Source organism: Oryctolagus cuniculus, chromosome 4 (genome assembly GCF_964237555.1).
Source record: "Oryctolagus cuniculus chromosome 4, mOryCun1.1, whole genome shotgun sequence".
Classification (NCBI taxonomy): domain Eukaryota; kingdom Metazoa; phylum Chordata; class Mammalia; order Lagomorpha; family Leporidae; genus Oryctolagus; species Oryctolagus cuniculus.
This window is the reverse complement of record NC_091435.1, coordinates 15,149,286-15,164,158: the sequence shown is the minus strand read 5'-3', so window position 1 is coordinate 15,164,158 and position 14,873 is coordinate 15,149,286. Positions and strand designations below refer to the sequence as shown.

Below are 14,873 nucleotides of genomic sequence, written 5' to 3'. Positions count from 1 at the left end.
GCCAGAGCACCACGCTGATCGGAAGCCAGCAGCCAGGTACAAATTTTAAAAGAAATTGCATTTATTTGGCTTTTGCTAACAGATAGAAAGAGAGAGACTGTTGTTCACTGACCCAAACTCCTAAGTACCTATAATGACCAAGGTGGGCCATTCCAAAATCAGGAACTAGGACTTCAATCCTGCTCTAACAAGTGGGAGGCAGGGACTCACTTTCTGCTTCCCAGGGTCTGCATTAACAGGAAGCTGAAATGGGAGTGCAGCTTATACTCAAATAAGACAGAAACCATTATGGGATGTGGGTGCCCCAAATGATATCTTAACTGCTGGACCAAACACCTGCCCCAAGATTCAATATTTAAATATTTTCTTTTGTAGTTATTACCCACACTTTACTCATTTCCACTCACTGTTTTGGTGTATATATTATAGAATTAATATAATTCAGTATTTCAGGACAGTGTCCTAGTAGAAAGTAAAGGGATATGTGCACTGGAGACTTACTGTTCTTGGGATATTTCCTTTAGTTTCCTCACATTAGGGCATCAAATGCAGTGTGCTTGGCACTGTCTGATCTTAGAGTACCAGTCTTGGAAAGCTTATAGCATTGTATTGGATCTAAAAGATGTTTTTCTCTCCTCATGAACTTGTTTCAACACCCATTGCTTTTCCCCATGACATTAGTCTCTGAAAACGTAAGGGCATGTCTACATTCTATCAAATAAATATTTTCCAATTTCAAATTCAATTCACTTACTAAGTGAATCCTAAGTGTGAAAGCCACAACGGGAAAAATGGGTAACATCCTAGAGGGTTACTGTTTGATTTTCTTTATACCATAAACATTTTTAATAATTTGCACTCAGGTCATGTTGCATGGTGCATATGTTCAGTAATTAGGTATTCATTAGGAGATAGATAATCCTCCTTAAATGATTAGTTTTGTGACCTATTATAGGAAGCATGGTGTTGGGGTTCTGAAAAGATACCTCTTGTTAAAAACTGAGCCCTGAATGTTTAGAAATTGAGAGAAATTGTGCACAGAGAACACATATACCCATTTATTATTGTTAGATGTCAAGATGTAAAATTATCTCTGTTAAAATAAATGGTCTTGTTATCAGTGAACCCCAGAATTAGACAGACTTGCCCATAGCAGGGTGGATCTGTTGAGAAGGTGCTTCCCCCAATGGAAAGAATAGTGGGACTGTACATTTGTGGTAGGTTTTTACAGGAATAAAAGGAGGGGAAGGTCACAAGCCAACTTAGTTTTTCCACATTGTTAATCCTGAAGTTGCCTTCACTTCCTCAGAGACTGAGTGAATAAATGAGAAGAGAGAGACCAGAGGATCCTGATGGGAAGTCATTTCGTATAGGAAGCGGTAGTGAGGAAAAGACTGCCCGCAGATACATTGAACAAGACACGGAATCCAGATTCTGGTTCTAGTTTCCTTCTAACTAGCTCTTGTACCTTGAATTGTTATTCTCAGTGGTATCTTTACAAGAAAAAAAAAAGGTCGTAAAACTGGTTATGTGAGAGGCTATCTTCATGTTTCTTAAAGACGTATTTGTTTGAAAAGCAGAAAGAGAAGAAAGAGAGGGAAACACACACACGCACACACACACGCATATGATCTTTCAATCATTGGCCAGAACAGTCAGAGTGAAGGCAGAAGCAAGGAACACCATCCTGCTCTATCCTATGGGTGGCAGGGGGCCAAGTACTTGGGCCACGCTTCACTGTCTACCCAGGTACATTAGCAGGAAGCTGACTGGGAAATGAAGCAGCCACGATTTTTTAAAGGAGCCCAATATGGGATACAGGCATCCTAAGTGGTGGCTTAACCCACTGTCTACAATGGAGGCTCTGTCATCAATATTTTTTTTAAGATTTACATATATATCTGAAAGACAGAGTTATATGCACACACACACAAAGGGGGGGGGAGGGGCCTTTCATTCTCTGCTTCACTTCCCAAATCCCAAATGGTCTCAAGGGCCTGGGGTAGGCCAGGCCAAAGCCAGGAGCCTGGAACTCCATCCAGGTCTTGCACATGGTGGCAGGGGCCCAAGCATTTGGTGAATCTTCCACTGTATCCTCAAGTGCATTCGCAGGGAGCTGGATCAGAAATGGAACAGCCAGGACTTGAAATGGCTCCCAAATGGGATATCAACATTATAGGCCTTGGCTTAGCTGTGCCACAATCTTGGCCCCCATTTTCATTTTCATTTTTTTTATTTTTTTAAAAGATTTATTTATTTATTTATTTGAAAGTCAGAGCTACACACAGAGAGAAGGAGAGACAGAGAGAGTTTTCCATCTGCTGGTTTATTCCCCAATTGGCTGCAAATGCCGGAGCTGTAACAATCCTAAACCAGGAGCCAGGAGCTTCTTCCAGGTCTCCCTTTTGGGTGCAGGGCCCTAAGAACTTGGGCCACCTTCCACTGCTTTCCCAGGCCATAGAGTTGGATTAGAAGTGGAGCAGCTGAGACTCAAACCAGCATCCATATGTGATTCCGGCCCTGCAGACAGCAGCTATACCCACTATGCCACAGTGCTGGCCCCCTTCATTTTTTTTTCTTGACAGGCAGCATGGACAGTGAGAGAGAGAGACAGAGAGAAAGGTCTTCCTTTTCCGTTGGTTCACTCCCCAATGGCCTCTTTGGCAGGCACACGGAGGCCGGCATACCGTGCAGATCCGAAGCCAGGAGCCAGGTGCTTTTCTTGGTCTCCCAAGCGGGTGCAGGGCCCAAGCACTTGGGCCATCCTCCACTGCACCTCTGCACTCCTGGGCCACAGCAGAGAGCTGGACTGGAAGAGGAGCAACTGGGACAGAATCTGGCACCCCAACTGGGACTAGAACTCAGTGTGCCGGCACTGCAGGCGGAGGATTAGCCTATTGAGCCCCAGCGCCGGCCCCCCTTCATTTTTTTAAATTTATTTTATGACAGGCAGAGTAGACCGAGAGAGAGAGAGACAGAGAGAAAGGTCTTCCTTTACCGTTGGTTCATCCTCCAATGGCTGCCGCGGCCAGCACGCTGCGGCCGGTGCATTGCACTGATACGAAGCCAGGAGCCAGGTGCTTCTCCTGGTCTCCCATGCGGGTGCAGGACCCAAGCACTTGGGCCATCCTGCACTGCACCCCTGGGCCACAGCAGAGAGCTGGCCTGGAAGAGGGGCAACTGGGACAGAATCCGGCACCCCGACCGGGACTAGAACTAGGGTGCAGGCGCCGCAAGGCGGAGGATTAGCCTATTGAGCCATGGCGCCGCCCTCCCCCTTCATTTTTAAGATGATAAGAATGACTAGCCTGTGTTGAACAGAGGCCCCAGGCATCGTGTGAGGGCATTTTATATCCTGTCTTCCTGAATTTTCAGAAGCCTTCACTCCATAAAATCCTAGAGGATTAAGTGACAGTTTAAGCTTTAAAATCTGTAAGTGGCAGATTATGGATTTAAATTCAGGTTCTTCCATAAATCACTCTGCCTTAGTCACAGCATGTGAATCTCAAACAAAGAAACACTTGGTGTTTTCCTTCTGGTGTGTCAGTCAATAAATATTTCTCAAACTTACCCAAGATTCACATTTCACCCAGTTCTTGCACAAAATAGAGATTCAAGGTGTTCTCCAGTTGGGTTGAAAAGAATTTAAGAGTTTTTTAGAAAATATGCAGATTGGTAGATAAGAGCAGACACTGTCATTCTAATGTTTAGTCCCATTCTGAGTGCCTGAGCACCCACTAACAAATAATTCATGATCATGACAATAGAATTCTCTTGGTCTTGACGGTTTTGTGAAAAAAACATTTCTGGACCTGGACAACTTCTAGGGACAACTTCTTGGCAGCTGACCTCATGCAGGAGATCAAGTACAGAAGGCACCTATGAATGAGAGACCTCAGTGCACAGAATGGTAGGCACTGCCCAGTTGGAGTCCTTTGTATACTTCTCTTGGTAGCACTCTGGGCCTCTGGTCTACCTGGCAGGGCAGGTTCACAGGGGCCAGTCCTATGCCCATGTGATGACAGTTTGCAGTGTTGGTCTACTTGCCATCCTCCGAATCACAGCCCTGTATGTCTGCCTAATACCTGCGCACGGGGGTCCTCTCACTTGCCACCAAGGTCCATGACAGCACCCTGTCCTTAACCTATTACCAAAGCCCCATGGTGACCACCATGCCTGCATGGCAGAGAGAGGGGAGCCAAAAGCCTAGGGTTCCCTTCCCTGGGGGTGCCCTCCTTGACCACCTGTCTCTGCCCCCTATCATTTTGCTCATTACTCCCTCGAGGATTTAACAGTGATCCAGTCATGGAATGACAGCAGCAAGGCCCTGGCATGTACCCAGCATTCTAATCAGTCTGACCATGTCTTTTTGTTGTCCCTCTGGGACCTCTGACATTGTTTGGGATGCTCAAGACATGAAAGTGTCAACTATGAAAGCTGGCCCCGCAGCTCACTAGGCTAATCCTCCGCCTTGCGGCGCCAGCACACCGGGTTCTAGTCCCAGTCGGGGCGCCAGATTCTGTCCCGGTTGCCCCTCTTCCAGGCCAGCTCTCTGCTGTGGCCAGGGAGTGCAGTGGAGGATGGCCCAAGTGCTTGGGCCCTGCACCCATGGGAGACCAGGAGAAGTACCTGGCTCCTGCCATCGGATCAATGTGGTACGCCAGCCGCGGCGGCCATTGGAGGGTGAACCAATGGCAAAAGGAAGACCTTTCTCTCTCTCTCTCACTATCCACTCTGCCTGTCAAAAAAAAAAATTAAAAAAAAAATTTAAAAAAAAAAGAAAGAAAGTGTCAACTATGGGCGTTCCTTAAAGAGACTGAAGCCACACACTCCCAAGCCTTTCCAAAATCCATACTGAAGACTTTCAGCACCCGCCCCGACCTCTCCAGATTGCCCTCCAGTGGAGTCCTGGGCTTCTGCAGCTCTGCAGGCTGGGCCCCGGCCTGTGTGGCTCCCTACTGGACTGCACCTAAGCAAATCGAGGTGACCTTGAAGCCTGGCTGTGATTTGGGACCCTCATGGCCTCTCAGAGCGGCAGAGAGCATATGGAAGCTGAAACAAGACTTAGGGAGGAATGAAATTTGTGGCAGTGCGGTGTTCCCCTAAGGCCCCTAAGATCCCAGGGTCTCTTGGTGTGGATTGTGGAGGGGGAGGTCACACTGAGGCTGTGGAAGTGTAGACTGGACAGGTAGGTACCGCACAGGGAACCCGAAATAGGGTGAACAGCTACTACAGGCAGGCGGCCACCCCACTGTAGTGCACACACAGGCAGGGTGAGAAGCAGGTAACCAGTGCCCATGTCCCAGAAGTCTCAGCCCTCCCCCCCTCCATATTTTTCTGGACAGGAACTAGAAGGAAAAAGCCTCTTGTGTTCTGCAGACCTGGTCTGTGGGAGGGGGATGGAAAGGAGATGGCCCTGACTGGCCCCACCCAATCCAGAGAAGACCAGATACAGTCAGCGAGGCAGGGTCAAGGCTGGCACCCTCATGCGTCCACGAAGACCATGAAGCACCAGCCCAGCCTCTCCTCGAATCTTGGTCATGAGGTGGAAGTCCATGCCCCATCGGCTCAGCAGTTGCAGCAGCACCAACAGCTTGAGCTGGAATCGGAGCAGGGCGTGCAGGCAGAAGAATGCAGGCACCAAGAGGCTGCAGCTGCAGTAGAGCAGGAAGTGCAGGAAGCTGTACAGGCAGCGGGTCTGCACATGCATTTCCAAGTTGTAATTGGTGCACACCAAGTGGCAAGTGCACACCCGCCCGCAGACCACAAGCAGGTAGGTGGTGTGAGAGCACCCAGTGAGGGATGGGTGTGACTGGCATTGGGCTCCGAGGCGGCACTAGCTCGCGATGGCGGTGGCAGTGGTCCGCATAGGTGTCCTAGGTGCTTAGGGCTGGCACTGGAGCCCCACACCATGGGGTTGACTGTTGGGGCTGCGGGTAGGGCAGGTGGACCCCTTTGTCTCTCTGGGCTCCTGCCCCTTGGGGCATGGTGCCACAGGAGTGCAGGCCAGGTACTCAAGTATTGCTGCTGAGGCCTAGCCCCAGGGAAGCTTTAACAAAATTCTTTTTTATGTTAAATATCAGAATCATGGGCATCAAGGTAGCGTGAGTTAAGCCACCCAGAAGGGATGCTCACATCCCATGTAGGATTGCGAGACTTTGAGTCCTGATTCTGCTTCAAATCCAACTTCCTGCTGATGCACACCACATGAGGCCACAGGTATCAGCTTAATTCCTTGGGTCTCTGCTACTCACATGGGAGAACCAGATGGAGCTCCTGATCCTGGTGTCCTCCCTGCTATAGTGGACGTTTGAGAAGCAAATCAGAGATTGGCAGTTTCTCTCTCTTCCTCTCCTTCCCCCTCTTTTCAAAGAACTAAAAATAAATTAATAAATTTAAAGAAAAGAATCTAAATGCAAATTCAAAGATTGTACGCTATTAATTAAATACAAAGAGGATTACTTCCTGCGTTTAGCTAACTCCTCCAGGAAATGCACTAGACTGTAGTGACAGCAGTCCACAACAGCATCCTTCTTCCAGAGTTTCCAGGTCTCCAGATTGTAAGGCACACAAAACAAAGGCAAGATCTGAGCTTACATTTTCTTCTGATCTGTCAGTGACCTGACTCTACACATGCAGCTTGTTGATGTACAGGGCCCCAGCTGTCAGTCAGATTAAGCTAACAGACAAAAAGAACAAGCATGGTGAATACCCCAAGTGGCTGAAGACCAAAGATAATTCTATTAGTTCTGAAACAATATGTACACTTATTTGATCATGATTCACCTGCACTTCTGATATACTTCTGAAGCAATCTGGGAATCATGATTTCAGCAAGTGCAGGTGGAGGCGGAAATTCAAACGGGCAGTGCAATGCTGGGAGTTATGAATAAATATAGAGTTGCATGATCCTGAAATATTCTCTTTCTTTATTGGAACTGACAATATGGTTAACTGAATTGTCAGGTCAGACTGCCACTCATTACAGAGCTCCTGGTAGATGATATTCATTTTCAAAGTCACATGCAGAACACAAACTTGGTCATGAAGAATATGATGGATACTTGGTGGAGAACACAAAGAAAAAGAAACCTTTAAGAAACTCAATGGAGGGGTTTCATAGTGACATGGCACGTAAAGCTGCCACTTGTGGTGCTGGCATCCCATACGGCCACCAGTTTGTGTCCTGGCTGTTCCACGTCTGATCCAGCTCTCTGTTATGACCAGGGAAAGCAGTAGAGGATGGCCCAGGTGCTTGGGCCCCTGTACCCACGTGGAAGACCCTGGAGAGGCTCCTGGCTTCTAGCTTAGGATTGGCATGGCTCTGGCCATTTTGGTCATTTGGGGAGTAAACCAGCAGATGGAAGACCTCTCTCTCTCTTCCTCTGCCTCTCTGTAACTGTGCCTTTCAAATAAAAAAAAATAAGTCTTTAACAACACAACAAAAAAAGAAGCTCAATGGAACAAAAAGTTTAAAACTCTATCAACTTTCATATTAGGCTTAGGGATCACAGAGACTTTATATGACCATCAGAAAATACCATATGTGGAAGAAGGGTTCAAAAAGATAATAATACAATAATACACTTTCAAGACAGTAGATGGAAACAAATACAATAATAATGCAATGTATTAAGGCCTTTGATAGCAAACACAATGTGCTAGTTTTATCAACTCTTTGAAATTTTATTATATATATTTTTAGCCATCAAAACAAAATTTTCATGCATATAAATGAAAAAAGACATTAATCATTCATTAAATTGAGTGTATATTAAAGAAATCTCAGGATAGGATTTTATTTGATTGATAGCATTTAGAACAGTGGCTGTACATGTATTTCTTTCATCACACTCCTTTCTCTGCAGTATATAAAAGAGAGAATGAGAAAATATAAGATGTGAGCTTTCATTATAGTAGGGTTTTTAGAATTTTCACAGCTGTGGGAAATGATATTTTTTAAAAAAATTACTTATTTGAAGCACAAAGTTACAAAGGGAGAAGAAGGGAAGGAAGTGGGGAGGGGAGAGAGAGAGGCAGAGAGAGAGACCTTCCATTCATTGGTTCATTCCCCATATGGCTGCAACATATGGGGCTGTCCAAGGCTAAAACCAAGAGTCAGGAACTCCACCTGGGTCTCCATGTAGGTGGCAGGAGCCAAGCACTAAAACCATCTTCCACTGCTTTCCCAGACACGTCAGTAGAGAGCTGGATCATAAGTGGAACAGCCTGGGGTTGGCATTGTGGTGCAGTGGGTTAAGCTACCATCTGAGACACCAGCATCCTAGTTGAGTGCTATATTTGAGTCTCAGCCGCTCTGCTTCCAATCCAACTCCCTGTTAATGCTCCTGGAAGGCAGCAGAAAATGACTCAAGTACTTGGGATCCTGCCACTCACATGGGAGATCCTGATGGAACTCATCATTCCTAGTTTCAGCCTGGCCCAACCCCAACTGTTGCTGCCATTTGGCAAATGAACCAGTGGATGGAATCTCTCTCTCTCTCTCTCTCTCTATCTCTATCTCTATCTCTCTCTTCTTCTCTCTCTGTAACTCCACCTTTCTGATAGATAAATGAATGTTTTCTTAAAAAAGAAGAAGTGGAGCAGCCTGGACTCCAACTGGTGCTCATATGGAATGTCAGAACTGCAGGAGGTTTATCCTGCTACATCACAATGCTGGCCCTGAAAATAATATTTTGAGTATATAACTAGGAGACTTTTTTCTTACAAAGAAAATTTTAGTCAAGATGTAGAAAGTGTTGGTCAATTGTGCAGTGAAATTTAAGGGAAAAGAAGTTTCTATTATGTATATTTAAGTACTAATTTAAATCAGCTTAGTTCTATAAATGAGCAGCCACTGGAGTTATGAACACAATTTGTGCTTTTTAAAATTAAACATAATATTTTAGCTGAAATTCATCAGGAAAAACATAAATGTTCACATCCTATAACATTCTAGAAGATAACATGCCTTAGAAGATTGATGCCTACTTAATTTTTCTTTTCAAATTTATTATTATCATTATTTTTTTTTTATTTTTATTTATTTATTTGACAGGTAGAATTATAGACAGTGAGAGTGAGAGACAGAGAGAAAGGTCTTCCTTCCGTTGGTTCACCCCACCAAATGGCTGCTACAGCCGGCGCTGCACTGATCCGAAGCCAAGAGCCAAGTGCTTCTTCCTGGTCTCCCATGCAGGTGCAGGAGCCTAAACACTTGGGCCATCCTCCGCTGCCCTCCTGGGCCACAGCAGAGAGCTGGACTGGAACAGGAGCAACCAGGACTAGAACCCAGCGCCCATATGGGATACTGGCGTCACAGGTGGAGGATTAGCCAAATGAGCCAGCACGGCGACGGGCCCATCATTAATGTTTATTTATTCTCCTTTTTTTTTTTATTTGAAAGTCAGAATATATGGGGGAGAGAGAGAGAGAGGAGTCTTCCATCTGCTGAATGTCCAAATGTCCTCAACAGCCAGTGCTGAAGCAGGCAGAAGCCAGGAGCTGGAAACACTATCTGCATCTCCCACGTTGGTGGTAGCAACTCAGTACTTGAGATATCATCTGCTGCCTTCCAGGTGCATTATCAGGAAGCTATATCTAAAGAAGAGGCAGAGGTGGCGCTGGATCCCAGGCACTCTGATATAGAAGGTAGGAGTACCAAGTGGTGCCGTAGCCAGCTGTGCCACAATGATCCCCGACATTTTTATTAATAATAACATGAAGGTATTAGCAATTAGATATTCTACCAGAGAAAAAGAATATTGTATATATGTATACACAAATATATTTTTGTATAGGGTGTGCGTATTTAGAATATAGTGTAGTTTTTAATCTTATCCTTATGTATTCTATTTAATATATTACCATAGTGTGTATGTGTATATATATTATATATATAGCAGGCTACAGAACATATATTATATAGAAAAGTATATATTTTTATGTGTCTGATTATACAAAACATGTCACATTTTGTATCTTGTATTTTAATCATTCTTTTTGTGTCATAACATTTCTTTTATCATATTAATTCATATGGAACAATGTCTTTCTTTTACATTGCTGTAAAATATTTACTAACATGATTAGATTACAGTTTAGTTTGTGATCTGCTATTGATGGCAATTGCCATTATTTTCAATTTTTTAGTTTTCAAGCAATTCTGTAATGAATATAGTAGGTCTCCCTAAGCTACAGGAGATGCATTCCAAGACCCGAGAGGACACTTAAAACTGCAGATGGTACTGAACTGTAAATAGACTATTATTTCCTAGATTAAAAAACTATGATAAAGTTCAATTCATAAGTTAGGCATGTAGGAGATTAATAATAACTAATAATAGAATAATTAAAATAATATACTATAGTGAAGTACCCAATATTATAGCAATGCATTACTGTTATACCATGAATATAATATAGTGAATATATGTGTATATAAAACAATGTATTATACATATTTTCTCTCAATTCTGATTTTTTCTATTTTGTGTTGCTTGTTTATTTTTTTAGATTTAATGTTTATAGAAAAACTGAGTTGAAAATATGGAGAGTTCTCATATGCCTCAACAGTCCTACCCCTACACACCCTCTTGCTTAATTTTAACATCTGGGTGGCATTTTATATTATCAGGAGTATTTTATTTTGATTTTGCCATATTCAGAAATCTTTCATTTAATAGCTATTGCTTATTTGCTCATTCTTTCCTACCCGAGGACTTTAATGTCCTGTATTTTCTCCCAATATTTTTCACTGGTTATTTTATGTGCCCTTTGTTCTGGCCAAACTTAACCACAGCTCTTTTCAAATTTTCCTGTCACCCCTGCCTCCTTTTCTCAGACTTCTAGTCATTTCCTTATTCAATCATAATGTCAGGACTATTTCTTATGTGAAGTGTTCCCTCATTCTTCCAGTTAGAAGTCATCTTCTTCCCTTGTTCTGAAGTTCAAATGTTGTTCTTAATATGATTGAAAAATATTATGTTTGTTTCCATACATTACCTATATGAATAATTCTTGAGAATAGGAACTATAACTATTTTTAATGTCTATTTTTATTTATTTGAAAGACAGAGGCCAGAGAGATAGAGATACAGAGATATGATGAGGGGGGGAAGAGAGAGAGAGTGCTATTTTCCATCTGCTGGCTCACTTCCCAATTCCCAGGACAACCAGGTTTGATCCAGGCCTAACCCAGGAACGTGAAATTCTATCCACATTTCCCACGTGAGTGGATGGGACTCATGTACTTGGACCATCATCTATTACTTCCCAGGATGCACATTAGCAAGAAGTTGGGATGGAAGTGGAATAGATGGGACTTGAGCCAAACACTCTTGTACAAAATGCGGGATCACAAGTCGTGGCTTCATCAGTGTAACACAGTGCTCACCCTCGGATTTATAAATCTTAAAGCCCCTAACGTGTCCCATTCAATGATTCAAAAACTAGATTTACAATTAAAGCTGACAAACAGAAAGAATTTTTGTTTAGTTTGGATAACATAATTCTCAGCTAAGACACAAAGAGTTATTTTCAAATACTTAAACACCTATCCTATGTTAAAGGTATTGAACTGCTCCTACATGGACAATAGATGGTTGCAAAGGACAGAGATATTTTTCTCAATATAAAGAAAACATTTTTGGCAAGTACAGTTCTGTGAAAACTGAATGAACACATACAAGAGTGATTTGATGGCCAGCAGAAGTGTTGAAGCTGAAAGAGTATATTAATACTTCCTCAGAAGTCTTTTTCTATGCACAGTAAGCCTACTGTATATATAAATAAGCTACCAACCACATTTGCCTGCTTTGTAAATTTCAGTTTTGGTCACTGATTTGACATTGGTGATCCTACCCCAGTCTACCAATCTACGGTATACTCAACTTCAGGGACCATGACATTTGTCTTTAAATTAGACTTACTTTTTATTTACCATAAACCTTAGGATATCTATCATGTTATTTTTACTACTAAGATAGATGGTTTAATTTATATTTTTGGATGAAAACTTAGAGGTTAAATTACTTTTCAAGGGATTCAATATTAACTCTATTCAATTGCCACACCTTACCTATAAAACTAATAAATACACATGCTATGCAGTAAAATATGCATAAATTTCATGCACAATGCACATTTTACTAAATTTACTTATTTTGCAAATATTCCTACCAATTTCCATGTCAATATCAGCCACATACTTTCTAAAAGAGACACAATTAATGTGTTACAAACAGAATAAAATAAAATTAACAAATAAAAACCACGGACTTCAAAGCCTATCTTCCTTACATTTTCTGATTTAGATTATAAAATAAATAGCAGAAATAACTTCTCATCAGTTATGTATGTTGTTCTGCACATGGATAAACTTTAGTGAATGTGAAATAAGGCATAAGGAAAGCCATTCTTTTCAGATAGAAATGTGTTTATTATCCAAGAACCAGGCATGTTTCCAAAATCAAAATGCAACAATTCAGCAAAGCTAGACTAACACTAATCATGAGGCAGCTATAAAAGTATTTTATCATTCTTGTTACAAACAATTGTTGTGCTTTATCTTCTTCTTAGGCTTTCTCCTAGGCATTCAGGACAAAAGTCAAGTGCCGGTTGATCCTATGTTTTATGGCTTCTTTGGAAGAAATTTGCTGAAGTCTTCTGTTTTTGAGTTCCAGTTGGCCATGGCTATTTGCACTTGGTTTCAATAAGTCAGTAGGGAAAGGATGAAAAAGCACAGTTCATTATGTTTCATATAATGTTATCTCTCCGCTCATTAGCAAGGTGCTAGTAAGGCAGCTGAAAAAAATATTGATTAAAAGCCAAACCTCCTGAAAGAACTGGCATTCTAGAATAAGCTCTGAAGCAAAAGTGTACCCGTCCATCAAGGAAAGGTAGCTGATGATCATACTGGCAGGTAAGGGACAATGATGCTTACAGTAAAAAGACCGGCAATGGCTATATTTCATGTGGCATCTCCTCACTGACTCCAGAAATATTACTACCTATAGGATCAGACTTTAACACAAAGACTATTAACAAAGCAATAGAATAAAAGCTAGCAGGTGGTAGTGCCTATGGTTATCAATCCCTGGAGTTATATATGAGGCTAATATGATAAGGTTCTTCAGATGCATAAGGTAATTTGCAGAATGTTAGAGATTCTTACTTCACAGAATTGGGCAATTTCTAGCTGCTGTAAATGCTTTTTGCTGGTCAATAGCAATTCAGAGGTCTGCTACCACTGCATAAATATCTCAGAGGTGGAAAGGTACTAGGTACACAGCTCAGAGATGGCAAATTTCTACGTAAACAGCTTAGAGGTTGGCGCCTTGTCAACCCATAACTCGGATATCGGCAATTTCTCACTAAGTAGCTTTGGGGTTGGTAGCTGCTGGCAATATAACATGATGGTGAGAAGCTACTGGGTACAAAGCCACGATTTTGGTAGGATCTGACCCCCGAGTTCTCCAGTCCACAGTAATTTAGAGGCCAAAGACTCTTGTGTGAGTAGTTAAGTTGCCCAAGGGAAGTAGAGAAATGGCGAAGTGTCTGGCAGCCTTTGGATGCGTATTGAGTGAGTGGGTAGCAACGGGATACATACCCCTTAGCTTGAGTGCCTGGGCAGCAGCTGGGGGTAGGTCTGATATTGGTGATTTCACAGGCAGTGATGACTTGGCCTGCTGATGGGGAGTTGCAGGGCCCACAGGAGTTTGGCGGATCACAACTTGTGTCGCAGGTCTTGGGCTCACAGCTTGGAGATTTGCAGCTTGGTACTTCACAATAGGATTCTTGGCTTTGATCCAGGAGCCAGAGATCTCCTTGACAGCTACTGGGTAAGCAGAGTTCAAAGGCAGGGCTTACCACTTCAGAAGAAAGAGGAGCAGAAGTTGTTACCGGAATATAACAATGTGTTCTGTAGGATGTGGCACCGCCAAATGCAGGATAGCCTAGAAAGGACATGGTGCCCGACTGCATGTCAGTGTTAGCTGGGCAATTATGGTATGGCTGTGGCCAGAGCACATTTATATCTTTCCTTGGGATTCCCAGGAGCCTCTCTCTCTTCCTTCTCTCTGTATTATTGTGGGAAAAAACACAGTAACATCTCATTAACACTTTGTTTAGCCACAGCTGCTGATGTCTTCACACTCATAGAAAAGTAAATATTTTGTTTCTTTGAAGTATCCATCATTGCTACTTTAACACCACTGGTCATTCATCATATATAGACGATAGCTTTGGCAAATAGTGATTTCAATGTTAATAGGTGAACTCTCATCTATCAGTCAGCAGTTAACAAGAGTTCATGTGTCCATGGGCTTCAGCAGCATGGTTATTAAAAGGCTAACAAGAGTACAAGTAAAACAGGAACATATATTTACCCCATTTCTGGCAACTGAAAAAGACTACAGAATTTCATTATCTTCTGAAATAAGCTCCATATTTTGGGCTTCTCAACCTTGTTACTCACAAGAGGGGATAAAGCATGGCCCTATTAAAAACAAGAATTGATTTCCCCAAAAATGTGCTACACTCTTACCTGTGCTAGGCCATATGCTAGTGGCAACTTCTCGTATGGTGTGTTTGGAGATTTCCATACACAAGAGTTACAGCAATCCCAGTGAACTCAGCGACCCACACTGGGATAAAAAAAGAACTTGCTCTCATGGGTCAGTGGTTGCTAAGCAACCAGAGCCTCTACGAATTCCTTTTCTTGAAGAGTTTCTGCAACATGTAATATCAAAGACCAGTTTCTCAAGATTGTACTTTCCTAGTTGACAGATTATATAGCATGTGTTCCATTGTCTCTGCTGTAACTCAATTGTTATCAGATACATATTTTCCTCATTTTCCCCCAGCTAAACTTT

At 42.6% G+C, this 14,873-nt stretch overlaps 1 protein-coding gene across 1 annotated transcript; it reads right to left on the bottom strand.

Moving 5' to 3' along the window:
* Positions 1-12,418: 12,418 nt before the first annotated feature.
* KRTAP24-1 (keratin associated protein 24-1) lies at positions 12,419-14,656 on the bottom strand. The gene is made up of 2 exons (XM_002716788.5): positions 14,546-14,656; positions 12,419-14,078 (listed from the first exon to the last, which is right to left on the bottom strand). Exons 1-2 carry the CDS (start codon positions 14,601-14,603, stop codon positions 13,222-13,224), a joined length of 915 nt encoding a protein of 304 aa, XP_002716834.3. The 5' UTR covers positions 14,604-14,656; the 3' UTR covers positions 12,419-13,221.
* Between the last annotated feature and the right edge of the window lie 217 nt (positions 14,657-14,873).